Source organism: Hemiscyllium ocellatum, chromosome 14, assembly GCF_020745735.1.
Source record: "Hemiscyllium ocellatum isolate sHemOce1 chromosome 14, sHemOce1.pat.X.cur, whole genome shotgun sequence".
Classification (NCBI taxonomy): domain Eukaryota; kingdom Metazoa; phylum Chordata; class Chondrichthyes; order Orectolobiformes; family Hemiscylliidae; genus Hemiscyllium; species Hemiscyllium ocellatum.
In genome coordinates, this window is record NC_083414.1 from 54396745 (window position 1) to 54423722 (window position 26978).

Genomic DNA, 26978 nt, shown 5'->3' on the forward strand with positions numbered 1-26978 from the left:
CAGTGATGATGCCCTTTCGCTCATTAGGTGGGTCTAATTATGGAATGATGTGTGCAGGTCAGGCCCTACCACAATCCCTGCACAGTGCCTTCAGCCTCAGTCTTACCCACTTTTCTAAGCTTCACTGTGGCCCTGGGTTTCTTGGTTCAAGAACCTGTGAGGTTCTCCACAGTAAAGGAGATGATAACTGGACAGCGATGAGCAATGTTTAGTCATTCCAGCTTCTTTCATCGTTGGATGTCTGAAGGGATGTTTATCTTGTTTGCAGGTGCAACTTAAGCAGGTCTGATGTGAAAATTATACGAGAATGAACATTGTAACAGTGCGAGGATAAATTCATTAACAAAAGTGAAAGCAATGATGTAACACACACTTATAACCTATGTGCCTTCAGTGTGTTTTTCTTTCTTCCTTTCCCTCCCACTTCACGTAGGTCAAAGATCTCATAACACCAGGTTATAGTCCAATAGGTTTATTTGAAATCACAAGTTTTCGGAGTGATGCTCCTTCACCAGATGCCGTGAGAGACAGCACACGGACACAGAGCGTGTAGTTATGACCTTGCCCATTTCAGTCCAACACCAGAGCCTCCGCATCATTACCACTTCATTGGAGTTGAGGCCAGACTTCCACAGTTGGAGGAAAGGGAACATGCTCCATGGTTTCCCTCATTACGTTGGAAGACCTGTGCAGTCATCCTCTGGTCCTGTGGGGCAAGAGGCTAAGACGTACCTTGTGTCCTGTCCAGGATAAAGACTCACTCCTCAGCTTTTACACAGCTGCAGATTTTTGGGATCACAGGCAGGGGAGGGTGGAGGGTTGGGCAACTTCACTGTGTTTTAAGCAGCAGCTTCTGCAATTCTGTATGTTGCTCGTCCTCCTGTGCATGCCTGCAGGTACCACCCTCTCTCCCTGGGAAGAGGGGCAAGCAGAGTGAGCCCAAGGTCCCTGTCTTGATTTCCCACTGATATTGAGCAGCCATGGCTAAAGCGATGGACTGCAGACACGAGTGCCTATTCAGCAGACACTGAGCCTCAGCCTGGATCTTCAAGGCGGTTGTCAAACTTTCCATAGAAGCCGCCATATGGAGTCAGAAAAGTTGGAAGAATGATGGTTGACTTCTCTCCCTTCAGTCCAGCTTATCAACCACGTTCTAACTTACTTTCTTGATATGCCTTCCCCTGTCTCTGCAGGTTCACTTATAGCTGAGGACAGAGGTACATTGTCTTCCCAGGGCTGAGCAAGTGCCTGGTTTCTGGCAGGCCTCCAAGTGCGAGACACCTGGAAATTTCTTCCTGAACATGCTGTGCTCACCAGAGTGTCCTTGTGCCTGATCTCAAAGTCTCGGAACTGGTGGGGGGTGTAAGTCTAAGTCTTGCCAGTGAATTCCCTGAGGTACTCACTTGCTTCCTCCTCAGAGAAGGAACTGAGAGTCTCTTACAGTGTCTCACTGCTGTCTGTGCCTACATGAGAAGAGAGGGAATTCGTTGGTGAAGATGAATAAAAGCTTGTGCATTGGTAGAATAAATGAGCACTGGTGGCAACAGAAAGATAGCACAGTACACTGAAGCTTACTGGATTGGCAATCCATTGAGATCTTCCCATGACCAGATGAAAAATGCTGCTTTTCTCCAGAAAACTCCTCCATTTGTTTCTTGAGAAGTAATGTCCTGATAGCAACCCTCATTCAGCACCTCTTTCCCCAGCTAACTTCAAATTTGGGAGGTCTGAATTTGGCCAGCGCTCGCTGCAATGAAAGAGAGAGATTGTGTACGATGGAAGAGCAGGTAATGATCATATATGAGTAGGAGAGGCAATGGGATTGCGTGCAAGCAAGCAGGAAATGCAGAGAACAAGGAGGTTTGGCAGTTGTTGATGAGAAATGGACACGAGCCTTTGAATAGTCATGATACGCATGGTATTGATGGTTCATGAAAGTCCATCATTTTAGCAAGATGCACTTACAGTGGCAGAGTGAGTAATGGCCCTGTCAGTGTGATCAGAGTACAGATCATTGGTCTTTTTCACACATTGTTGGGTGTCTCACTTCACAGGAGCCGGTGCACTGACCCATGCTGTTACTTGGGTCGTGGCTGGCTGTGTTTGGTAGTGTGGCCTCCTGTGATAGTCAGCTGGGAAAAGCATTGAGCTCCTCTTTTCCATTTCAGACACCGGCATCTCTAGATATCCATCCGTGAAGTAAGCAACAAGCTTGCCTTTCTTCTGGAATACCTTTTATGGAGTTTATAACCGAGAACCACAATTTGAGGAGTGGTTCATGGCGTAAGGCACCTGAAATCATATTCAGTTGCACTTTAAACATGGTGCCCAAGATACAGAAGCCTGAAGGTCCTGGCAGTGGCACGCACTTGCATGTCACTCACCACATGATTTTCCAATAAAGAAGTGGCTCCTGATTGCATGTTTAATATGGTGACAAGAGGAAGATCGTGAGAGCAAGTTCATTCAAGGCTATGATGGTGGTGGCCAATACGTTTGAGCTGTAAATGGGAGAATTCCAGACAGAGTTAAATAAAACGGGCAATTTGAATTTGATAATATCTCATGGAGGTTGGTGTTGGTGCCAACATCTCTCCCAATGAATAATTTGGTTTTGACAAAAAGTGTATTAAAATTGTCAGAGGCACTGAGCCAGGAGGTATGGTGAACGTTTGAAGAAAATAACAAGCTTTTTTTAAAATATAAATTAGCTGAATAGCTGGAAGAAAGTAAATGGAATTTAACATAATCTAACATAATGCAGAACACATATATCATTATCCACTAGGTGGTAATAGAGTCAGGATATAAATGAGTTTAAGATATGGACATTTAAACTTGGTCTCAAGTGTAAAAAGTAACTAAAAGAATTCATCATAATAGGTATACCACTGTAAATGAGGACAATTGTGCAGAATTTGTCAATCCTGAAACATTGAGAATATGACTTATCTCCCTATCAATGGAGCAGTTAATAAGAGATTGGGGCATTCTTCTATAACATGCATTTCATTAACGTGAATTTGCTGACATGCGATTGATGAATTGGAGACTGTTTCTATCACATGAACTTTTAAAACATGTGTTGGCTATAAAGTGATTACATCGCCATCACTTGCAGCCCTGTTTCAAAAGTGCAATTTTCCTATCATGCTATATTGCGCAAGAACGCAACCATCACATTATAGAAGAACTTCCTGTATGGCAAAAATATGTGTTTTAATTTAGGGATTGGTTTTGGTATTGTTAGCCACACAATACTTCAGGTAAGTTTTGGTCTTTGTTGATTATTCCCAAGGCATGGGAAGTCTAATTTTGAAAATCAATTAATACTTACCTCCATTATGATTCAGACAGTTGAGTGGGAGTGGTTTAGCTCAGCTGGTTGGATGGTTGGTTTGGTTTGGTTTGCAGTACAAAGTCTCACCAACAGTGTGAGCTCAATTCCCTGACTGGCTGAAGTTACCATGAAGGACTCTCCTTCTTAACCTCTTCCCTTGCCTGAACCATAACCACCATGGGTTCTCTCTCCTTCTCTTTAGAAAACAGACCTAGGGTCTGATAAGACTATGGTAACTTTATCTTTACTATGTGGTACAGTGACCAATGTGTTAATTGCTTTATTGTCTTAGCATTTTATTTCAAATCTTCTGAAGCATATATGTTCCCTGGTTACATCCACTGGTTCCATATTGCTTGTGATTGAATAACTTGAAACAGTGGTCAATATATTAAATATCAAATGTTTTGTCTCATTGGTATATTTTCTCTTGACGTGTATACACAAGATTTTGAGACAATTTAGTGAAATCTGCTGATATCGATCAAAGCATCAAAGAGCTAAGGGTGGAAGTTTTGACAGCTGTGACTATATCAGTAAGAAGTTGCAGAATTACTGCCTGACAATAAATCTTTCATAGAGTGAAAAACCTCTAATTTGTTACTATGCAGTTCCCTCAGCCCAATCACAGAGTCAAACAGCACAGAAACTGATCCTTTGGTTTGACCAGCCCATGCCAAACATAATCACAAACTAAACTCGTCCCACCTTCCTGCTCCCTGGTCCAATTTCCTCCAAACCTTTCCTATTCATGTATCGATCCAAATGTCTTTGTACCTGCAGCCACATTTCCTCAGAAATTCCATGCCACGTGTGAACCACCCTCTCTGTAAAAAAAATGCCTCCACAGTCTTTTTAAAATTTCTCTCCTCTCAATTTAAAAATATGTCCCCTAGTCTTGAAATCTCCTATCTAAGGGACAAGACAACTGACATTTACTCTATCTGTACCTCTCATTATTTCATAAACTTCTATCAGATCACCTCTAAACCTCCTACACTACAGTGAAAAAGGTCCTAGCCTATCCAGCCTTACTTTATGACTCAAACCTTCCATACCCAGCAACATACTGGTAAATCACTTCTGAACCCTCTCTCTCTTGATAATATCTTCCTAACTGGTCAACTAGAACTGGACACAGTATTCCAGAAGAGACCTTACAAATGTCCTGTACAATTTCCAACTCTTATACCGGAAGCACTGAACAACGAAGGCAAGCGTGCCAAACAACTTCTAACCACCCTGTCTCTATATGACATAAACTCCAAAGAATTATGTACCTGCATTCCTAAGTCCCTCTGTTCTACGACATTAGCCAATGTCCTATCATTAATTGTGTAAGCTTTGTTTGTTATACCAAAATGCAACACCTCGCATTTATCCAGATTGAACTCGATCTGATATTTTTCAGCCCATTGATCCATTTGATCAAGATTCCTTTGTAATCTTAGAAAACCTTCTTCACTGTCTATTATGCCAACAATTTTGGTGCTGTTCACAAACTTACTCACCACGTCTTCTATATCCTCATCCAAATCATTTACATAAATGACAAACAAAACAGGACCCAGAACCGATTCCTGTGGAACACTGCTGGTGACAGGCCTCCAGTTCCAAAAGCAACCTTCCACCATTACTCTCTGTCTTCTGCCATTAAACAAATTATGTATTCATTTGGCAAGCTCACCTTGAATTCCATGTGTCATAACTTTAAAAACAGTCTATCATGCAGAACCTTGTCAAAGGCTTTACGAAAATCCAAATAAGCAATGTCTACTTCTCTGCCATAATCAATCTTTTTGTAATTTCTTCAAAAATTCAATCAAGTTTGTGAGACACGATTTTCCTCACATGAAACCATGCTGACTATCTTTAATAATTTCTGACTCTCTATATGTCCATTAATCCTATGTTTTATAATCATGTCCAACAATTTACCCACAACCAAAGTCAGGCCCAAAGGTCTATAGTTCTCCCATTTCTCCTTACAACCTTTCTTAAACAAAGGTCCATATTAGTCACCTTCCAGTCATCAGGCGCCTCACTACTAGTTATAGATGATGCAAATATTTCTGCAAAGGGTCTTATAATGTCCTCTCTTACTTCCCACAACATTCTGGGATGCATTAGATCAGGTTCAGGAGATTTATCCACCTCTAAGATCTCCCAAACTTCCTCTTCTATAATGTGAACTGTTTTAAAAACATCAAAGTTTAGTTCTCTGCATTCTCTAGACTCCATTTCCTTCTGCACAGTAAAAACTGACATGAAATATTCATTTAGTATCTCTTCCATCTTCTGGGGTTCAACACAAAGGTGACCTCCTTGACTTTAAGATGCCCAACCCTCTCTGTAGTTACCCTCTTACTCTTAATAAATTTGAATCTCTTTGGATTATCCTTAAACTTATCTGCCAAGGCATCTCATAGCACCTCTTTGCATTCTTGATTTCTCTTCTAAGAATGCCCTTGCACTCTTTATATTGATTAAGAGATTAAATTGAACCAAGTTGCTTATCACTAAAATAAGATTCTCTTCTATTCTTGAACCTCAATATCTTTATTCATCCATTGTTCTTTAATCTTACCAGCCTTACCCTTCACTCTAACAGAAACAAAATGTCTCTGAATGCTTGTCATTTTGGATGTCTCCCACTTGTCAGACATCTTTTTACTTGCGAACAGTCTACTCCAACCACCTTTGAAAGTTCTTATCTCAGCATTAATATTTACCTTAATCCAATTAAAACCTTTAACTTTTATGGAAGGTTTAGCCTTTTCCATAACTATTTTGAAACTAATAGAATTATGATCACTAGACACAAAGTGCTCCCCTACTTCCACTTCAGTCACCTGCCATGCCTTATTGCCCAAAAGAAGGTCTAGTTTTGCTCCTTCTCCAGGAAGAGCATCTACATAATGATAAAGAAAATGTTCTTGAACATATTTGACAAATTCTTCACCATCCAATGTTTGGAAAATTAAAATTCCCCATTATTCCAATCTTATTGTGCTTCCATATATCTGAGATCTCCCTATGTATTTGCATAGCAATTTTCTTCTGACTGTTGTGGGGGGGGGGGGGGGGGAGGGGTCTATTGGACAATTCCATTAAAGTGATCTTTCCTTTCTTACTTTTAATTTCTATTCATATTTTCACTGGATAATATTTCAGAAATATCTTCCTTAGTTACAGCAGTAATGTATTCCTTAATCAAAAAAGCCACACACCTCCTCCTTTTTTGCCTCCTTTTCGAACCTTGCTTTGGCATCTAAAACCCCCGGACATTGAGCTGCCAGCCTTCTCCATCTCTCAGCCAAGTTTCTGTAATAGCTATGACATCCTAATCCTATGTTCTTAAAAATGCCCTAAGTTCATCAGCCTTACCTGTATGACCCCTTGCATTAAAATAAATGCAATTCAGTCCTTCAGAGTTACTACATACTCAGGCTCTCTCTCATTCCTTTTGCTCCTTCCCTTGTTTGAGTTTGGCACTGGGAGTAAACCAGAAATTATGACATTTAAGGTTCTGTTTTAAAATTTTCTACCTAACCTCTATAGTTCACTCTGCATTGCTTTATTCTTTTCCCTCAAAGTGTCATTCCTCCCAATGTGTACAATAATTACTGGCTTCTCAATCTCACCTCTAACAATATGCTTGAAATGTTTAGAGATATCCTTAATCCTAGCACCAGAAAAGCAACAAGCCATCGTAAATTTATACTCTTTGCCACAGAATCTCCTGCCTATGCCTGAGAGGACAGTCCCTGATAACAATAATTCTATTACATCTTGCCAAATGCTGCCTAACATCAGAATCATTCCAAGAGTCCAATAACTGACTCCTCCTTCCATTTCCCTCGGAGGGACTATCCCCTTCTACAGTTCTAAAAATGGAATTTATATATTATATAGAAGTGGCTTCTGAAGGTTTTTGAACTACATTGTTAACTTTCCCGACAGTCATCCATCTATCTGACTGAACCTATGGTGTCAGAACCTCCCTAAATCTACTAGCTTGCTCAAAGGCTAGGCTACTTTGATTCAGGGAGAGTGTTATGTATTGCATCCAATGAGCAACATATCTTAGTGATCTAGGTATGCTGTAATATTTTTAAAATTCCTACTTTGGAAATAGAACCAGTCTGACTCAAGATTGGATTACAGACAGACTCTAACCTCATACCTTTAATGCATTGTCTGAGTGGAGATGTATAAAACCTTATCTCAAGCATGTGACTGAAAAGAAGTTCTGGGATTTACTTAGCAATGAACCAAAACCTGCAATCCACTCCTAAAGGTGAGACACGTAACAGCATTCTAGGTTTGTTCAATATATCATTTCAGTTGCATGACACTGTAATCTTTTGCCATAAATTCTGGTCCTGCTCTATAGCTACCTGATGAAGGAGCAGCGCTCTGAAAGCTAGTGCTTCCAGATAAACTTGTTGGACAATAACTTAGTGTTGTGTGATTTTTAACTTTATCGATGTTCTACTCACGGTTGTTTGCAAAGGGAACACTTTACATTCTGGACATGCAGTGAATTCATCAAGCATTTTTTGGCTCAAGTACAAGGTTAACAGTGTGATGATAAGCTAACTGACCAAATAAATGCTCTATTAGAAGAGAAGAAGAACATCCACCAATCAATTAATAATTCATCTTGTTTTTCTCCCTCGTCAGTTATCTCTGTCTCCCAGATCTTTCTCTTCTGAATATTTTCAATGTTTGCACCAATAAGATTTCATAGACTTGGGCAGCGCTGTAGTACTCTTTGTAGTAGTAGTTTTCCAATGCAAATTTTGGCATCAAGTCTCAGCTGCCAGGAAACACAAATTTAACACGGTAGAGATTACTATTTTTGGGGGAAGCAATTTACAAACTTAGGAACATCCACGTTCTGCCCGCAAGAAAGACCCTGACCTTCCAGTTGCCTGCCACTTTAACTCACCAGTCTGTTCCCTGACCAATATCTCCATGTCAGGTTTGCTGCAGTGAAGCTCAACCAAGCTGGAAAATTAGCACCTCATTTCCCACTTGGGGACCCTGAAGCCCTCTGGACTCAACAGCGAGTTTAATAATTTTAGGGCCTAGCTCATGCCCCCATGTCCGAGTCCCATAGGACATATACCAGGCCTTGCTATCACACAGTCTGTCATTACACACTACTTATTGCCAACCACTAAGAGTCTACATTAACAGCTATTCACCCTCCCAGCCAAATCATGATCAACTCCTTTGTCTGTCCCATTGTTCTTTCTCTTTAGGTTCTATCCTTTTCTATTGTTTACTCCTTACGCCTCCACCCACCCTATCTTCTGCATATAGACTGACATTTTCCTCACTACCATCAGTTCTGAGGAGGGTCACCGGACCTGAAATGTTAACTCTTCACAGTGATTTCTCTTCACAGATGCTGCCAGACCTGCTGAGTTTTTCCAGCAACTTGTTTTTGTTTCTGATTTACAGCATCTGCATTCTTTTTCACTTTGCTCTTAATATCACCATCTGCGAGGTTTGCAAGATTTCTCATGTGATCATCCATACCAAACACACCTTATTAACCAGGAACAAAACTCTTATAGCACATACTTGTCCAATGCTAGCCCGACTCTTTCACTCGTCATAGAAGGACATAAGTGCCAGTGTTATGCTGACGTGGGATCCCGAGCTCTGGCACGATAGCTCAAAAAAGCTACCATGCAATGACTGTCTGGAGTTGCCCTGCACCGTTGGATGAACTTGCCCAGGCAGACAGGTAAAGGGCTATTTGTCCCTTACCTGGCAGGCAAGGATCTGAAGTGTCTAGTGCAAAGTAGGGGCCTTCTCTTCCCCTGTACCTGAAGAAAAGACATGACACCAGATCATGCTTACCTTGCCAGATATTGCCACCTGGGTAAATGCAGACTTAACCATCTGGAGGAAGGTCCATGAGTGTTAGAAGTATTCTGGCAGGGTATGTATATTACCTTCTCTCTGGTAACCCAACCCGCTCACTCTTTCTGCTATTGCACCCACCTCCTTCCAAGGCTTATGGTCTACCACTTTCACTACTGCATGCAATATCTTCCTTCACTTGCACTCATTTATCCAATTCCTCCATCTTGCCAACTGTGCATGGCCTTACTTACCTGGGAAGACTAACCACCTTCCCTCCAAATGCTCCAGTACTAGTTATTTGTGCCAGCTACTTCGATCTCCCTCAGTCCCTCAAGTTCTCTCAATTGAGAAGAAAGCAGCCTAGAAAGGACCAAAAGAGCCAGGACTGGTGGCTGAGGACATGACATTCGGCTCCTCATCCACTATAAGAAGAGGATCTGGTAGGAGAGGGCCAGGTCTGGTCCTGTGCAGATACTGAAACACCCTAACCTTGGCAACAAAGGAAGATGCATTGCTCATTGCTGTGCTACCTTCCCATTTGACCTGCTGTGACTATACCATTAGCATAGCACATGTCTACCCTTCCATCAAGGTGGAAGAGAGCATAGAAGTCCAATAGGAAGCACTGTCAAGGTTGCCTCCTGCACCTCTCACCTGCTCACCTATTCCCCCTTCAGTGGGTTCACTCAGGAGCATTTTCTGGTGAGCGTTTACCTGCCATGTCTCTGCAGCTGGTTGAGGAAGAAACATCACAGGTCACTGCCACTCAGTGGCCTGCGAGAAACCAGGCACCAGCCTCAAGCAAGACAGGACCCCGTAAAGTCAGCAATTTGTAACATCTTTGACATGTGCAACCAGATACTAGGCCAACAAGGAGGTTTGATGAGGGCACTGGGCAATCTGACACAAATGTTGCAAAGACTGCACCAACCCAGTTAAGAATCAGCTGCCACGGGCATGAGAGCATCTGGCTGACTCTATGCACAGGCTGGTGGCTGCCATGAAGGTCTGGGCCTAGCAGTCTCACTGCTTGCTGGGGGTCTGCACAGTCTTGCACTCCATTGCTCTAACCACTGGTGGTCAGCAAGAAGGGGATGAGCAATCTTGAGCTCATTCCACACACCCCTTTCCTCACAAGGAGACAGGGCTATGCCAGTCAGCACCCAGCTAGAGGAAGAACCACACACAGCAGTCCTACCCAGAGGTCCCCATGTTGGAGGTGGCCAGGAATTCCATCTCCAGCCTTCCTGTTCCTTCAGCCAGAGCTGCCCCCACCCCCAGCTCAGTGAGTCGTCAAGCCAAGGATGACACACTTGCATCTGAACAGAACACACTCAGTAGGCCATGGCCCTCTCAATAAGTGCCCCTGGAGTCACCTTACCAAACCTTCAAAGGCAATGATCGCAACGGATGACAGGCTCCCTCCTCCCCAGGACTGTATGGAAATGCAGTGGAACTGAAAGAAAGACACTCTGAGGGCAAAGAGGTAACATGTGTGACACATCACAAAAAATATACTTTTAATTTGTGAATGTATGTTCAGTTTCCACCTGTGTTTGTGTGTGTCCGCGCATATATCTAACCTCAACATTGAAAGTATCATTGAAAGCCATCTTTAGCAGGACATGATGTTCCATGGTTAAATATTTAATGTAAAGTGAGCAATGCCTGAATTATGTTTTACCTGTAGGGGAATTGCAGGTGCTTGCTACTTTCGTATCCAAGATCAATCTTTCCAGGAAACAAAACAGTGCCAATCACAGCTGTTGGTGGGATTTATTTGTAATTTTGCGTGATTGTTCAAGAGTGCTTGGGAAAAGGATTGGGACTCCAAACATTAGGTTCAGGAGTAGGTGATGGCATAGTGGCATTATTGCTGGACTGTTAACCCAGACAACATTCTGGGGAACTGGGATTCAAATCCCACCATGGCAGAATATGTAATTTGAATTCAATTTTTAAAACTGTCCAGAATTAAGAGTCCAATGCTGACCGTGTGTCGATTGTCAGGAAAAGCTCATTTGGGTCACTAATGTCCTTTAGGGAAGGAAACTGCCATCCTTACCTGGTCTGGTCTGCATGTGACTCCAGTCCCACAGTAATGTAGTTGACATTTAACTGCCCTCTGGGCAATTAGGGATGGTTATAAATGCTGGCCCAGACAGTGATGCCCACATCTGACGAAGGAATTTAAAAAAGCTTAAAATTCACAGACCTTGTAATGTTTGTAGGTGCATTTCAGTGACACAAGTCACTGCTTTTTAAAGGGCCTCACACTGCTCAAAATTGAAGCCTCCTCCCTCACAGAAGGAAACACCCATCTGCCCATTCCTGGTGTGGTCAAAGCCATTTCCATCTCAATTGCACACTTATTATTGATAGCACAATGGAAGCAAACTATGATCACTTCTCCAACGGTGAATTTCAGTCTCAGCCTCTTACTATTGGTGAACCCACAAATATACACATTCCCTTCTTGGTATCCCTCCCATCAACTTAATTGGCCCTCAAATTCCCCAACTCCCCATCTAACTAAATCCCCATCTGCCCACTTAATGCACTGAGTTCCAGGTAAATCGGGTAAACTTGTAGGTCCACGGCCCCCTACCAAAGCTAAGGTGTAGATCACAGTCAGAAATAATGCTCTCTTTCCTGCATCTTTCTGTTCCAATCAATGCTCTATTTTCTCTCTCTTTTGCCACTTCACAATTGCAATCCCATCTGCATGCCAGGATTCTGCCTCCAATTCCTAGTTTTTCTCCCATATCATTGGCCTCTGATAGGCAGCTGGACTCCCCAATCCAGACACTCAGACTGACATTGGAGGCTTTCCTTGACTTACTGCCCCTGGCTGAAGGGTGTCTCCTGGACTTGCCAAAGGACTACTCCCATAGAGTTTGAGACATGGCATTTGCCTGCAGTGCATGTGATGTCTTTGGCACGTACATGGCTAACACATGGTGCAGGCATAATTGCACACTGTCATACAGAAGCTGGTCTACTTACCTGACTGCCAACCATGACAAGTTCTCTGGATTTGCATCTGTGCTAAAAGACTAGTCAAAACAGAAGTCCTGTGAGTCTTTAACATATGGCTGAGGGAGAAAGTGCCAAAACACAAGACAAGGCAGAGATGCTATGAGTATCGAAGGAAGAGCTCTGACATATTCCGTGGCCATGAGCTGGGTACCAGTCCTTCTGCATAGTGACAGCAACGCAATGAAAGGCACCGGTGCTCTCTAAAATGCAGCACTGAAGTGCAGATGTGTACTGTCAGTGGATTATGGATGTGCCATGATAATACATAAGGCTGGTATATGTCAGATGCCAATGCCCCAGAATATGGGGGCGTGCAGTCACTGCCCGTGGAGCATGCCCTGAGATGTAGGTGCCCAAAAGGAGGTCCAGAAGATGGGTGAGCTGGGGAATATCTGGTGCACATTCCAACTTTGATATCAGGAATTGTAGTGTCTCATAGCTGGTGGGTAGTAGAAAGTGCGACTGCATATTAAAGAATTGAAATGGAGGAAGAATGATGGTGATAATGAGTGATAGCTTATGTTCATAGAGCTCTCATCACTCACTAGCAAGAATCCCATTTGAACGTCGAGACCAAAAACAAAAATCACTTGACATGGCCATTTGGTTGAAACACAGTGTGCCACATAAGCTACTGGCACATGTCATGAACATACCATGTCACCAAACGGCAACACATCTGTCCCCTAATCATGACAAACTGCCTAGCTTTGATTCTGCATTAAAAGACAAGAGAACATAAAAATACATCACCTGCATGCTCTGAATGAGATGCAAAATGGAAAAAGACACAGCAAGACAGGAAGCACGAAATTATTAAGTGCTACCGGAATGTCTTGATTTAATCCGTAAGATTCTTTCCTCTCTGTGCTTAAGCAGCCTGGCACAGCACTATAATGCCAGGTGTTGCTACATTCCAAAGTGCAGGAATGATAAGGAAAACTGTATTCCATGGGATTCAGAGGTGTGCCTCGGTAATTAGGTGAGGCTGGAACCAGGCAAGTGCAAGTGTTTGCTGCCCAGAGAGGGTATCTGAGTTATGTAGGAAAATGCTGGTCAAGGTGATGACCTGGAGGAACAAATGGTGATCTGGACTGGTAGAGATATGCTTGAACTTCCATGTTGGGAATTGTCACAACCTAGTTTCTCTGTGCCATGTGAGAGCAGAACAAACTGCAGTTAAACAAGGTTGGGGAGGAGGGGAGGTGGGAGAGTGGGGAAGTGGTAGACGTAATAATGATAATTCATGCCCAAGCCCTCCTGCTGCTCACTAGAGAAATTCTTGTCTTGCTCTTCAAACCTAGGGCGCACATTGAATTTTCTCAACATTGGGAAACAAGTTTTTCCAGTCTCCCCACATTTTCCCAACTGACTCATCATTGCCCACGTAATCTAGGGACTGAGAAAATTCCGCACAATGAATACCATCAATGTTTTCTTCCAACTAATGAATTATTCTGAATTTATAGTTTGCATAATTTAATTAATTATTTTGTATTTACATGTTTTCAGTCAGTCAGTTAAATAATTAACGAGCTTATATAATAAGTACTACTTGAAATTATCTGTGCAAGTATTTGGGGTCAGTGGTAGAGAGAGAAACAAAGAAAAAGAGATGAAGATATATATTGAAAAGTTACAATAAAAATGAGACACGAACAGCATTAGATGAGGAATACAAGCATTCTTTAATAAATGGGTAAAAAATGAAGGGCTTATGCCCGAAACGTCGAATTTCCTATTCCTTGGATGCTGCCTGACCTGCTGTGCTTTAACCAGCAACGCATTTTCAACTTCTTTAATAAATGAACTACTCTAACATAAATAATCACAATAAAACTAGTTTATTATGGTAAACAAAGTAATAAATTGGAATTCTCCTTGTTGTGAGGTAGTTGGCACATATAACGAACAGTGTCTAGATAGAATGGTGCTGGAAAAGCACAGCCAGTCAGGCAGCAAAAGCCCTTCATCAGAATCCAGCACCCGCAGTCCTCACTTTTCCCTACATTTAATGAACATACATTTTGCTCAAATGGAAATTCCCCGGCAAGTGTAACTTGGAGAATGAACATTTTCTGTTCCATTTATTGTCAGTTCCATTATCACTATCCCTTATATGATTCTCACTTTACTGTGTCATGGTCATAGAGACATACAGCATGGACATAGACCCTTCAGTCCAACTCAGCCATGCCAAACAAATATTCTGAATTAATCTCGTCCCATTTGCCAGCATTTGGCCAATATTCCTCTAAAGATTTTCTATATATACACATCAATCCAGATGACCTTTAAATATTGTCGTTGTACCTCCACCACCTCGAGTAGCTCATTCCATACATGCACCACCCTCTGTGTGAAAACGTTGTCCTTTTAAATCTTTGTCTTCTTCCCTTAAACTTATGCCCTCCAGTTTTGGACTCCCCCAACCCAGGGAAAAGACCTTGACTCTTCACCCTATCCATGCCCCTCATGATTTTTTAAACTTCAAAAAGGTCACCCCTCATTCTCTGACACTATGTTAATAGGAAAGAAATAAATTGTATTTTTAATTAAATACCTGCTGATGCTGTTATGTGCTTTTCTGAAGGCTCACTGGGATGACTTTTGCCAACTTCGTTCAGAGCTGATATTCGAAACTGATAAGTCACATAGGGGGAGAGCTGCAACGTAACTGATGTTGTATTTCCGTCAACTCTCGTCTTTTCATACCATCTTTTCAGTTCAAATGTGGTCTCCTCCACAATAAATGCTATATAAAATTAAAGTTGTTTCATATGTTAGTAAATCTGTAAGATAACATGGAAGAAGTCAGGATTTATTTCAGGTTGGGGGATACAAGTTAATCATATTATTTAAGCTTTTATTTCTCACAAATATCATGAATACCATACTATTATTAATTTACTGATTATTCGACATTGAAACTTAATATTTTCTGGATCTATACCAGCCTATAATTTCTCATAACTGTTGGAGGTTGAGGCTTTGTATGTAAATAATGTATGTTTATTTTGTTTTGCATAAATATATTTTAAACCGTATGTATCACTAGCTTTTTCACAAATTATGAAGTATACACATAAACATAGCAATTGTAAAACTTTTTCTATCGCCACTGAAGAAAAGGATGTTTTCTATTTTCGCAAGGTTTGTGAAGGTTTATAGCTCAGGTTGAGGTTTAGGGTGTAGGTTTGCTCGCTGAGCTGTAGGTTTGATATCAAGACGTTTCATTACCTGGCTAGGTAACATCATCAGTGGCGACCTCCAAGTGAAGCGAAGCTGTTGCCTCCTGCTTGCTATTTATATCTTTCTCCTGGATGGGGTTCCTGGGGTTTGTGGTGATGTCATTTCCTGTTCGTTTTCTGAAGGGTTGATAGATGTAATCTAGATCTATGTGCTTGTTTATGGCGTTGTGGTTGGAGTGCCAGGCCTCTAGCAAAGACATGCCAGAGAATTCCTAGAGGCCTGACACTCCAACCACAACGCCATAAACAAACACATAGATCTAGATGCCATCTATCAACCCCTCAGAAAACGAACAGAAAATGACATCATCAAAATGACAAACCCCAGGAACCCCATCCAGGAGAAAGATATAAATAGGAAGCAGGAGACAACAGCTTCGCTTCACTTGGAGGTCGCCACTGATGATGTTACCTAGCCAGGTAATGAAACGTCTGGATATCAAATCTACAACTTAGCGAGCAAACCTAAACTCTATGTTTTCTACAAAGAAATATTTTAAAATAGATCCCATGTTACATGGTTATGGTCGCATTATTGGCACATTTGCGCTTATGGCTGTTTGGATATTCTGATGAAGCAGGTTATTGGTCAATGAATGTGAAACATTTCCTTCTTTAAGTTGCAATCAGAGATGAATGTACTGAACTGGGTGGATGTTGGGTCAACGTCTGACTGGTACTTAAATTGTGTTTATTTTTGGAAATAATTGTTCAAACTACACCTATGTGTCATGACCGTCTGATACTATAAATGCTTTAAAGCCAGAGAACTACTTTTGAAATGGAGAAAATGCAACAACCAACTTTGCAAACAGTAAACTCCCATAATTAATTGATAAATATTGGTCAGGACACCAGGGATAATTTGTCTACTCGTGTTTAAATTGATCCTTAAGACTTTTTACATCTAGTGAAGATGTCAAATGTGATTTGAGTTTAATGTCTCATCTGAAAGATGGCACCTCTTACATTGCAGGACACATTCAGCACTGTATTGAAATTTAATTTTTGTGATCAGGTCCTGGACTCAGATTTGAATCCAGAAACATGCAAATCAGAAGCAAGAGGAGCCTAAATGAGCCATTATTGACACTTCGTTTCTTTAAATAACACTACCAATTTCTTGAAGAAGTAAAAAGATACTTAACCCCATTCTGACTTCTACCAAAACAATCCTGACAGGCATTCAAACCAAAAGAATTTTCATTCATTTCTTTGTGATCAAAATCAAATCTAGCATTCAAATGTTCAACATGCTCCCTCCTTAAGAACTCTAACAAAAATATCTAAAATATTAAACATTACCTACCAGTTATGGGGCTATTGTGGCTATCTCCCGGCTTCCAGTCTAATCGAATATTCATGTTTTGCAGGTCAGTTAATTTCAAATCTTCTGGTGGCTCTGGAACATCTAATAAATAACATATTTTTAAAAGTCAATACATTTTTCAAATTCACATTATATATAAAATCTGTTTTGCCCAAGGATAAATTAACATTGACACATTATTTAGAGATAATGATGGAAGTTTCAAAACATTTCCATTCACAACAAAGAAACAACAATAACAGCATGACAAAAATCAATTCTTATATATCTTTTGGTTGACTCATGTAGTTAGTACCCATGGCACTGCCTGTGTCATACTGTTAGCGATTTATTCACATTTACAAAAATCAATACAATGCCTTGCATTGTAATGGATTTATTTTCGAGTTTGACAAACAACCAATAGCTAATTACAAAGAATTTTAAATAAAATAAGTCAATATTCCTTTCTTCCTTGTATGTAGCAATAGAGATTTTTAACATTTCTGTGCAAGAAGTGTACAGAATATACAGAACATATCTATAATGTATACAGGTACACAGTCTCACAAGCAGTTACCTCAGGATTCAGTACAGCCTGCATTTCAGATCTTGTGCATTTTCAGGTCAGGTGACTCAGGTCAAGCAGTTTGGGCTAGGTTAGGTAGAGCAGATTGGATTTAGTTGGTTAAGGTAGAGTCAAGGATCATTCAGACCTCTCAGAGGACTGGAAAATCTGGTGTGTGAAGCAGATAACTTGACTGATGTAGCACTGCAACAATGCAGCACCTCGCTGAAGAAGCCAGATAGTTCTTTTATTCACTTAATGAGATCTAAAATTCAATCATGACCATTCATAAACATGTCCAATTTTTGCAGGATCTGGATTTGAGACATCATAGAGAAACATGAATTTGAGGAAAGAAGCAATAATCTATTAATTATTCATGGAAAATACCTGAAAATATTTGCAGGTTAACATTGCTCAGTTGCAACTAGGAAAATACCATTTTTTGCTTGCTCACAAAATTCAGGAATAAATACTTTATGCCTTTCCATAACATTGTAATGTCACTCTCAACTTTATTATGTTGCTGAAATCTGTTTTCCAAAGGCAATGACAAGAGTCTTTTAGATCAATGAAGTATTTTGGTTCAATGAAATGTTTTCAAGGTACCAAAGAAATTTATTCCAATTTAATGCACCCAGCTCTCCATTATCCACTTTCTCACAACATCTCTTTAATATTCAAGAACAGATTTGGATGTCTTGAAATTTTTGTAGCACTGAACACTTTTGAGAACTTGAACATTTCGTAACTGTATTCCTCTTTGGGTGATATAATTCCATATTTTCCTGCTCCAGCATCTGAATTTAATGCTTTAACCAAAGATATTTACAAAAAATTGGATCAATTTTGTCCATCAATTTCATAATCTTGAAAACATTATTTGCATTACTTTGGTAGTTCAAGTTTTCCCTCAGAAAGTAATTCTATAACGTGCTCCCTACTTACATTTATGACACAAATAATTAGCTTTTTTGATATTCTTTCTGACCTGGAAATTTATTATAACCAATGTTTTCCTTTTGAATTGAGTCCAATATTGCGCAGAGTTCTATGAATGAAATTAACTTCTGCAAAACAAGATAACCATGACATTGATAACTGTTGACATGCATTAAATAGTTCTTTAATTGGAAAAATTGCCATAATGCAGTCAAAATTGTTGAAAAATATGTTGGCAAGCCCTACCATCATGTTTGGCACAAGGGAATAAATGTTCTGACTGCTCAGATTTTGGAAAATAAAGCAAACATTGTGTTTCTGAAGGGCAGAAAAATCTGAGGACTTATTCAGCAACATTGATTGATAGATAGTGCCTGCTACTTCACATTCAGACTCTTAAGACTTCAATAATTTATTGATAGCTCTGGTCATTACGAATACTTGGTGAGGAACTTCTGCCAGGTATTGAACACAGCTTTGCTTTTGCAAGTGCTAAAGTGGTGAAAGTTCAGCCTCATTCATTATTTGTTTACAGAAAAGTTGCCAAACACTACTGAAGCAATCATTGAGTTAAAGCTAGTGGTATTGACATATAAGTTTGGTATTCTTCTATATGCATGTGAACACAAGCTTCTGAGGAACAGCAGATGGAAGGAGAAAGATGCCAAGAGGGTGATATTGGGCCACTCTTAACTTTTCTACCTGAGGGGGCAAATCAAGACAGAATGATGATACCAGAACAAACAGAAGTTCAGTCATGCAAGGGCAGTGGTATATACCTGGACACGGAGATGCTTGAAGCTTTGGTGGCAAGGAGACAACAAAGGTCTGAGAGAAATCAGGAAGTCAAAGAGGATGTTGTTGGTAACCATTGTCATTGTCCTGGGTAAGAATACACTGTTAATGGCAGCTAGAGAATTTGTAATTGTATTCATGTGGAGAGGAGACTCACTCCTATTCATAGCAGCCAACCCTGGTTTATCCATGAAAAACTGATTATGGAATGGTGCAGGATAAATGCACCATGACAACAGCCAGGATAGTGGTCATTCATTGTGAAGAAGGGCGAGGCATGGTTTTATAGCAACACCATACTTATTGAATGAACCCCTCCTCTGGTTCCTCTCTGCCCTTGATGTGGAGGCTTTGAGGATAGAATGAAACCATGTGCTCTTTCATCCTGGTTCTTCCTGCTGAGGGAGGTGACAATGAATCACCTCCCCTTTCACGGCCTTCACCATTTCCCAAGTACTATTGTGAACAACACAGCAGGAAAAGTTGGCAATTACTCTGGTTTCCACCTTGAAGGACCATGAAGTATAATCGTTGAGGGTACCTTTGATGGCCACAAGCAAGGTCAACCTCATGGAAAGCAGAATCCAGGTGCTGGCACATTTCAGTGACCAGCCCTTTCTTAATCAGGTTTCATCAGGCATTGTCCATGTGAAAGTGGAACACCTTTGAGTATCTTTGATGGCTAAAGACCTCTTTATGGAGTGCCCTCTTTTCTTCCCAATGCTTCCCATTTTGCATCCAGTGTTCCAAGTTCTGGTGAAATTTACTGAACAAAAAGGCAGAAAATGTATAATCAATCCCAAATTGACCAAGCATTTCTCAGGCCTTCTTGACAGTAACCACCAACTGTCACTGAACAACGACCAAGAAGTTTGCGAATGGTATTTAAAAAATCAACCAAAATTACATTAAGTCAAAAGCAGCTAAATGCAACCTGTTGAGTGGCCTCTTAAGTAACCCTGGTCCAGCACCCATCTTTCAACAGAAAACCTGATTTTTGGTTTATCAAGATTGTGTTTATGACTTTAAGTTGTTTGGTCAAATTAGGAGAATGGGAATCATGTCGGTTCATTGGTGTCGCTTCAGGATACCACCAGTTTTGAACCTTCTGGTGCTAACTGAGAGCTGTGGTGCCCTTTTCAATACAGCACATGAGGTCTGTGCCCGAGTCAGAAATTCAGTGGCCCTACGGAGATGAAATCGGGAGATGAGAAAGGCAGTATTACAATAATCTTGGGGGCCTTTAACAGGTGGACTTGGAAAATCAGGTTGGCAGCACATCTCAAGGAAAGACAGTTGTGGAATGCCTACGAGATTTTTCTGGGGAGTAGCTTACGGTAGAGCCCACTAGGGACCAGGCTATTTTAGATTTTGTAATGGCAGATTTGAGGGAGTTTCAGGTGCACGAACCCGTAGGGGCAGTGAGCATAATATGCAAGAATTCACCCTGCAGTTTGAAAGGGAGACGATTGAAGCAGATCTAACAGGAAATAATTGAGTAAAGGTAACTCCGAAGACATGACGGAGTAGCGAGCTAGAGTTGACTGGAAGAAGAGTCAAGCAGGGAAGGTAGTGGAGCAGCAATGGCAGGGATTTCTGGGCAGTATTTGGGAGGCACAACAGAAATTCATCCCATGGAAAGGGGAAACATACTAAAGGAGAAAGAGGCAACTGTGGCTGCCAAGGGAATTCAGAGACAGGATATAAGCTTAACAGAAAAAATACAATGTGGTGAAGATTAGTGGGAAGCCAGAGGATTGCAAAGCCTTTTAAAAAAAAATAGAAGAAGACAACTAAAAAGGCAACAAAAGGGGTGAAGATGAACTGTGAGGGTAAGATAGATCAAAATATAAAAGAAGATTATAAGAGATTTTTCTAGATACCTAAAAGATGAAAGAGAGGCAAAAGTCGACATTGGACCATTGGAAAATGAGACTGGAGAAGTAGTAATGGGGAACTACAAAATAGCAGAGGAACTGAATAGGTAGCTTACTTCAGCTTTCACAGTGGGAGACACCAGCAGCATACTAGAATCTCAAGAGAGTCAGAGGCAGAGGTAATTCTAATAGCCATAACTAAGGAGAAGATGCTGGGGAAGCTAAAGGTGGATAAATCACCCAGACAGGATGGACTACACCCTAGGGTTCTGAAGGAGATAGCTGAGGAGTTTGTGCAGGCATAGGTAGCGACCTTTCAGGAATCACTGGTGTCAGGGAGAGTCCCAGGGAACTGTAAAATGTCTAATGGGAAGCTGGAGGTGGGGGGGGGGGGGGGGGGGGGGGGGGGGGGGGGGGGGGGGGAGGGGATGCAAAAACTGTTAAACTCTAGGCCGGTTAGCCTGTGCTTCATTGTTGGTAAGGTTTTAGAATCCACTATTAAGGATGGGATTGTGGAGTACTTAGTCGGCCATGATAAAATAAGCTGAGTGAGCACAACTTTGTCAAGTGGAGATCAGGCCTAACAAATCTGTTAGAATTCCTTGAGGCAGCAATGAGTAGGTTAGACAAAGGAGAGGCAGTGGATGTGATTTATTCGAATTTCCATAATACCATTGAAAAGGAGTCTCACAAAGGGCTGTGAAATAAGATAAGCACCCATGGTGTTAGGAGCAAGGTACTGGCATGGATAGAGGATCTGCTGACAGGCTGAAGGCAGAGAGTTGAGATAAAGAGGTCTTTTTTCAGGATGGTAGCCAGTGACTCGTGGACTTCCACTGGGGTCAGCACTGGGACTGCAATTAATCATCTTATACATTAATAATTTGTATGAAGGAACTGAGGATATTGTTGCTAAGTTCGCTGATTATACAAAAGGTAGGTGGAGAGACAGGTTGTTTGAGGAAGTGGGGAAGCTGCAGGAGGACTTTGATAGGCTAAGAGAGTGAGAAAGGAATTGGCAGATGGAATACAATATGTGCAAGTGTGAGGTTATGTACTTTGGTGAGAAGAATAGCGCCTTAGACTATTTTCTAAATAAGGAAGACTTGGGAGTCCGAGTTCAGGAATCTCTTGAGGTCAACATGTAGGTTCAATTGGCGGTTAGGAAGGCAAATGCAATGTTAACATGCATTTCAATTGGGCTAGATTACATGAGTTGGGACGTCATGCTGAGGCTGTATATTGAGAGCAGTTTTGGCCTCCGTATCTCAATAAGGATGTGTTGGCTTCGGATGGGGTCCAGAGGAGGTTATCATGGATGTTCTCGGAAATGAAGGGCTTATCATATGAGGATCAGTTGAGGACTCTGAGTCTGTATTTGATGGAGTTTAGAAGAATGAAATGGAAATCTCATTTAAACTTAGAGTCCGGACAGTCCTGAATAGAATAGGTGTGGAGAAAATATTAGGAAAGACTAATTCTAGGAGAGACTAGGAGGAGGAAAGACTAGAACTGAGGAGGAGGAGAAAGTCCTTTTGCCGGGAGGTGGTGAATCTGTGGAACTCACTGCCACAGAAGGCTGTGGAAGCCATGTCATTGAGCCATGACAGAGATTGATGAGTAAAGAGATAAAAGTTTACAGGGAAAAGGCAGGAGAATGGTGTTGATTAACATAGCAGCCATGTCCGAACGGGCAACAGATTCGACGGGCTGAATGGCTTAGTTCTGCTCTCATATGTCTATTTCACTTTGTTCAAAATGACAAGTTAGAGGAAACTGCTATTTTTATCTGCCCTATTATACCTTTACATCTCTTAAAAGCCTCAGTTCGATCACCCCTTAGCCCTCTATACCATTAGCATTGTCTACGCAATCTGTCTTCATAATTTAGTCCGTCTAGCCCTGGTATCTCTCTGGTGGATCTATGTTCCAAAACCTCCAAGGTCAGGATGCCCTTCCTCAGGTGTAATGCTCCGAATTGAACACTGCATTCCACATGTGGTCTGAACAAAGCTTTGCAAAACTGAAACACAATCCCCACCTTTTTTCATTCTTGCATCCATCCCGAAAGGACAAATTCGAGTGTCATTTGATATAATTAAAACAGGTTAAAGTGTGCATCAACATGACTAATAGCAGAATAACTAGAGAGAGAAGCGAATGTGTTAATGCAAGATGTTGGAGAGGATTGATAAACACATGCTGCAATCTTCATATTGCAATCACAAAGCAGCAATCTTTCAGAACATTAAACTTCCACTGACTGGGAGTGAAGCTTCATGTATTAACCTCTGTGATTGATGTGAAAGCAGTGTGACCAATTGGAGACCTCTCATTCTACATCACTGGTTTTAGCCTAAGCTAAAACTGCTTTTATATCAGTGTTGGGCACACAATTCAAGGAAGTGAATGATCTGTTCTTGGCACACCATTTAAAGTACTGAATGAAGCAGTTGCAATTGCCTGATCTTCTGGAGCTTCATTAAATAATACAAACTTTTAATGCACAGTTTACACCATTTCAAAAATGTATCATAAAACAGAAAACAAAATGGAGACTCATCTATAACACAATTTTGGAGACATTTCTCTTCAGCTACACTGCTGATTCACTTGGTACCATTCCCTGCACATTTGACAATGCCTGAACACTTTCATAATATTCCCAAATCAGATGTTTTTACATTTCAAAAATTGCCATTTGCTGATTTAAGTGTTCCCTTTCTGAGCAATTGGTTTTTGTAGCCCTGGGTGAGGAAACAAAAAGATTTGGTCTGAACTCCTGCTCCGGATTGTTAGTGGGTGACCCCTGCTGGAAGGGATTTATATAGATCTGGATTCAGAACAGCACAATTTGTGGCTGTAATATTTCCTGCAGTTGAATAACATCTCAATATTTTATGTCAACACCATTAGTAATCCTTTGAGCAAGGTGCCTCATAAGTCCCTAAAACCTTCTTTCAAAATCATTTAATTCTTTCAGAAAAGGGGTGAAAATGAACTAAGTATACACTAAAAATTTGCATTATTTAACAAAAGTACAAAAGAACAGGCAACTGCTTCTGTTTTATTCAATGCTTTAAGTTATGTACCAAGAAATAAACTTCATATATACTTTTATATATTTGGAAATACTTCTGGTTCAGACTAAAACCAATGATGCAGAATGAGAGGTCTCCACTACAGCTGGTTATAAATAATGACTGGGCCTCATTGTTGGAATATCAATTCAGGTCAATGCACAGAGCTTCACTCCCATGCAGTGAAAGTTCAATGTTGAGAGTAATACACAAAAACACACCTTCAAAAATTTTTGGAAAGAGAGATGTGTTGCCAAAGCTTTTTTTTCCTCCCTTGCGCTCATCAGACCAAAGGCTGGAAGGCCAAATTTAAAATGATCGCAACTATCTATGCCATGGATAAAAGATTAGTGGTTGGTTAGCAAGTGCACCCTCATTTATTTCTGTGCAGCAATGATTTGATCAATGGGCAACTGTTAGCTTCTAAACTCTCAGGTCATTCAAACATTCTGTAGGTTTTGAACAATTTGTTTATAGAGAATGATCCACGTCCATGAATGCATGTCATTTTTAACAAACATAAGCCACATTATACTTATTTGACACTATTTATCAAGTATTGATTCTCATTACTTTGTTCTGAACATTGTGAATATCCATTCTTGTGTCACGAACATCTTAAAATTAATTTGCAACTTGGAGCGGTGTGTTCCATTGATTAAAGGCATTTCTTTAATAAAAGCTTTGAGATCTGCAGCTTTGAATCAAATCATTAATTTTTTATCTTGCACTCACCAGCTCAATTTGCAACAAATATTAATATAAAGGGAGAACAACATTTATACTGTACATTAAGAGACTGCTTGTTGGTTGATTGGTTTGAGAGTGGACACTGACTGATAGAAGGAGGCAAACGTGAGGACTGCAGATGGTGGAAATCAGAGTTTACATCAGAGTGGTGCTGGAAAAGCACAGTAGGTCAGGCAGCATCCGAAGAGCTGGAAAATTGGCAATTCGGGCAAAAGCCCTTCATCAGGAATAGAGGCAGGAAGCCTCCAGGGTGGACAGATAAATGGGGAGTGGGTGGGAGATCTCCTGAGGTGATGAGGTTCTGTATGGTCTGGGAGATGATGGTTTGGTGATGGGGGGGGTGGGGTCATGGTCGAGGGGGCGGTAGGAGGAGGTGTCTTCGAGTTGGTGTCTGGCTTCAGCAGTGTAGAGGTCAGTGCGCCAAACTATCACTGCACTCCCTTTATCCGCTGGCTTAATGGTGAGGTTAGGATTGGAGCAGAGGGAGTGGAGGGCTGCACGTTGTGAGGGTGAGAGGTTGAAGTAGGGGAGGGGGGTAGACGGTTTGAGGTGGTTAATGTCTCATTGGCAGTTGGAAATGAAGAGGTTGAGGGTGGGCAATCGGCCAGCATGGGGTGTCCAGGTGGATGGAGTGTGTTGGAGGCAGGTGAAGGGGTCCTTGGAAAATGCGCGGGAGTCCTGATCGTAAAAGTAAACTCAGAGGCGGAGGCAGCGGAAGTAGTGATCGATGTCAAAATGCGCATTAAATTCATTGAAGCGTGGGCGGTAGGCATTAAACGTAAGGCCTTTGCTGAGGACTGATCGTTCATCTTCAGTGAGGGGAAGTCACATTATACTTATTTGACATTATTTATCAAGTATTGATTCTCATTACTTTGTTCCCCCCACTTATCTCTCCACCCTGGAGGCTCCCTGCCTCTATTCCTGATGAAGGGGTTTTGCTCGAAACGTCGATTTTCCTGCTCCTCGGATGCTGCCTGACCTGATGTGCTTTTCCAGCCCCACTCTGATCTAAATACTGACTGGTAGAAACTTTGCCATAGGGAATGCTGCAGTTAATGGTGACTGATAGTTAACTGCTATGCTATGTTTAGATTTTAAACCAGGAAAGTTGACTCTAATTGTTCAAAACATTGGCATGAGATATGTTTCAGAGATTAGTTGTCACCCATTTTGTTCAGATGAAACAAGACCCTAGTGTATACATTTTCTTGAAAGTACATGCAAATGACAGACACCATGATCCTGATTGACAAATTAGTTGTCAGCACAATTCTTTGCACATTCAGGATTATTTAACAGATATTGACAATTGCAGAATCACATCTAATGTTGGGCACAGCATTGAGGGTTTGAGTGTGTTGAGAGTGCAGTCTAATTGCATTCAGTTGCTACCTTGTTGGTTGAAAATAGTTGAATGAAGTTACTGTTTGTTGCAATCCCCCAGTACTTGGGACATATAGCAAATGTATCTAGCATCACACCAGCAATGAGAATCATATATCATCTAAATTATTTAAATGATAGGCAGAATGTCTTTTTGACTTGACAGCAACACTGTTAGTGATGAACAGCACCATGCTGTCCACAGCATTGTAGGAGAAGAAGAAAGCTAGCTTCATTTGTTGCTCATTTTACGTGGCCAAAGTAATCTGAGTTAGAATAGGCACCTTTCAGAACCAAAGGTGACAGCTTTCAGCCTGTTCATAAGATGTTCTGTTGTCAAATACAGTGAGAAGTAATCTGATCAGGATAGCCAGTATTTCACAGGATGGCTTTGATGCACACAATTTCAGTATTAGGCTTCCACAGTGAATAAATAGCTACCATTATGAGAATCAATATTCATTGAACTTATGAACTCAGCAATTTGCACAGCTGAGTTCTGTTTTAATGTCACCATGTATGCTCAAATACGCAATGTTGCCATAGAATCCCTATTTAGTCCAGCTCTCGTAAATGTGTGTTGGGTTCCATGAGAAACATGTCTTCAATGGAACAGCACTTAATCTCCCACATTTGCATATTTCCAATTTCCAGATGATAAATTTGTTATATTTGAATTCACAGCGGCATGAAATAACTTTCTTATATGCCTTAATTGGCTCTATCCAATGCTCAAATTCACCTTTGAAATGGAGCGG

General features: G+C 41.0%; 1 protein-coding gene across 8 annotated transcripts in view; it reads right to left on the reverse strand.

Moving 5' to 3' along the window:
• The window catches only part of chl1b (cell adhesion molecule L1-like b), an 892764-nt gene that overhangs the window by 299175 nt on the left and 566611 nt on the right, over nucleotides 1–26978 (reverse strand). For all 8 annotated transcript variants that reach the window (XM_060835722.1, XM_060835723.1, XM_060835715.1 and 5 more), the window contains 2 exons: nucleotides 16823–16924; nucleotides 14826–15017 (listed from right to left, as the gene is read on the reverse strand). In XM_060835722.1, coding sequence (XP_060691705.1) covers nucleotides 14826–15017; nucleotides 16823–16924 — 294 coding nt within the window. The remainder of the gene's footprint in view (nucleotides 1–14825; nucleotides 15018–16822; nucleotides 16925–26978) is intronic.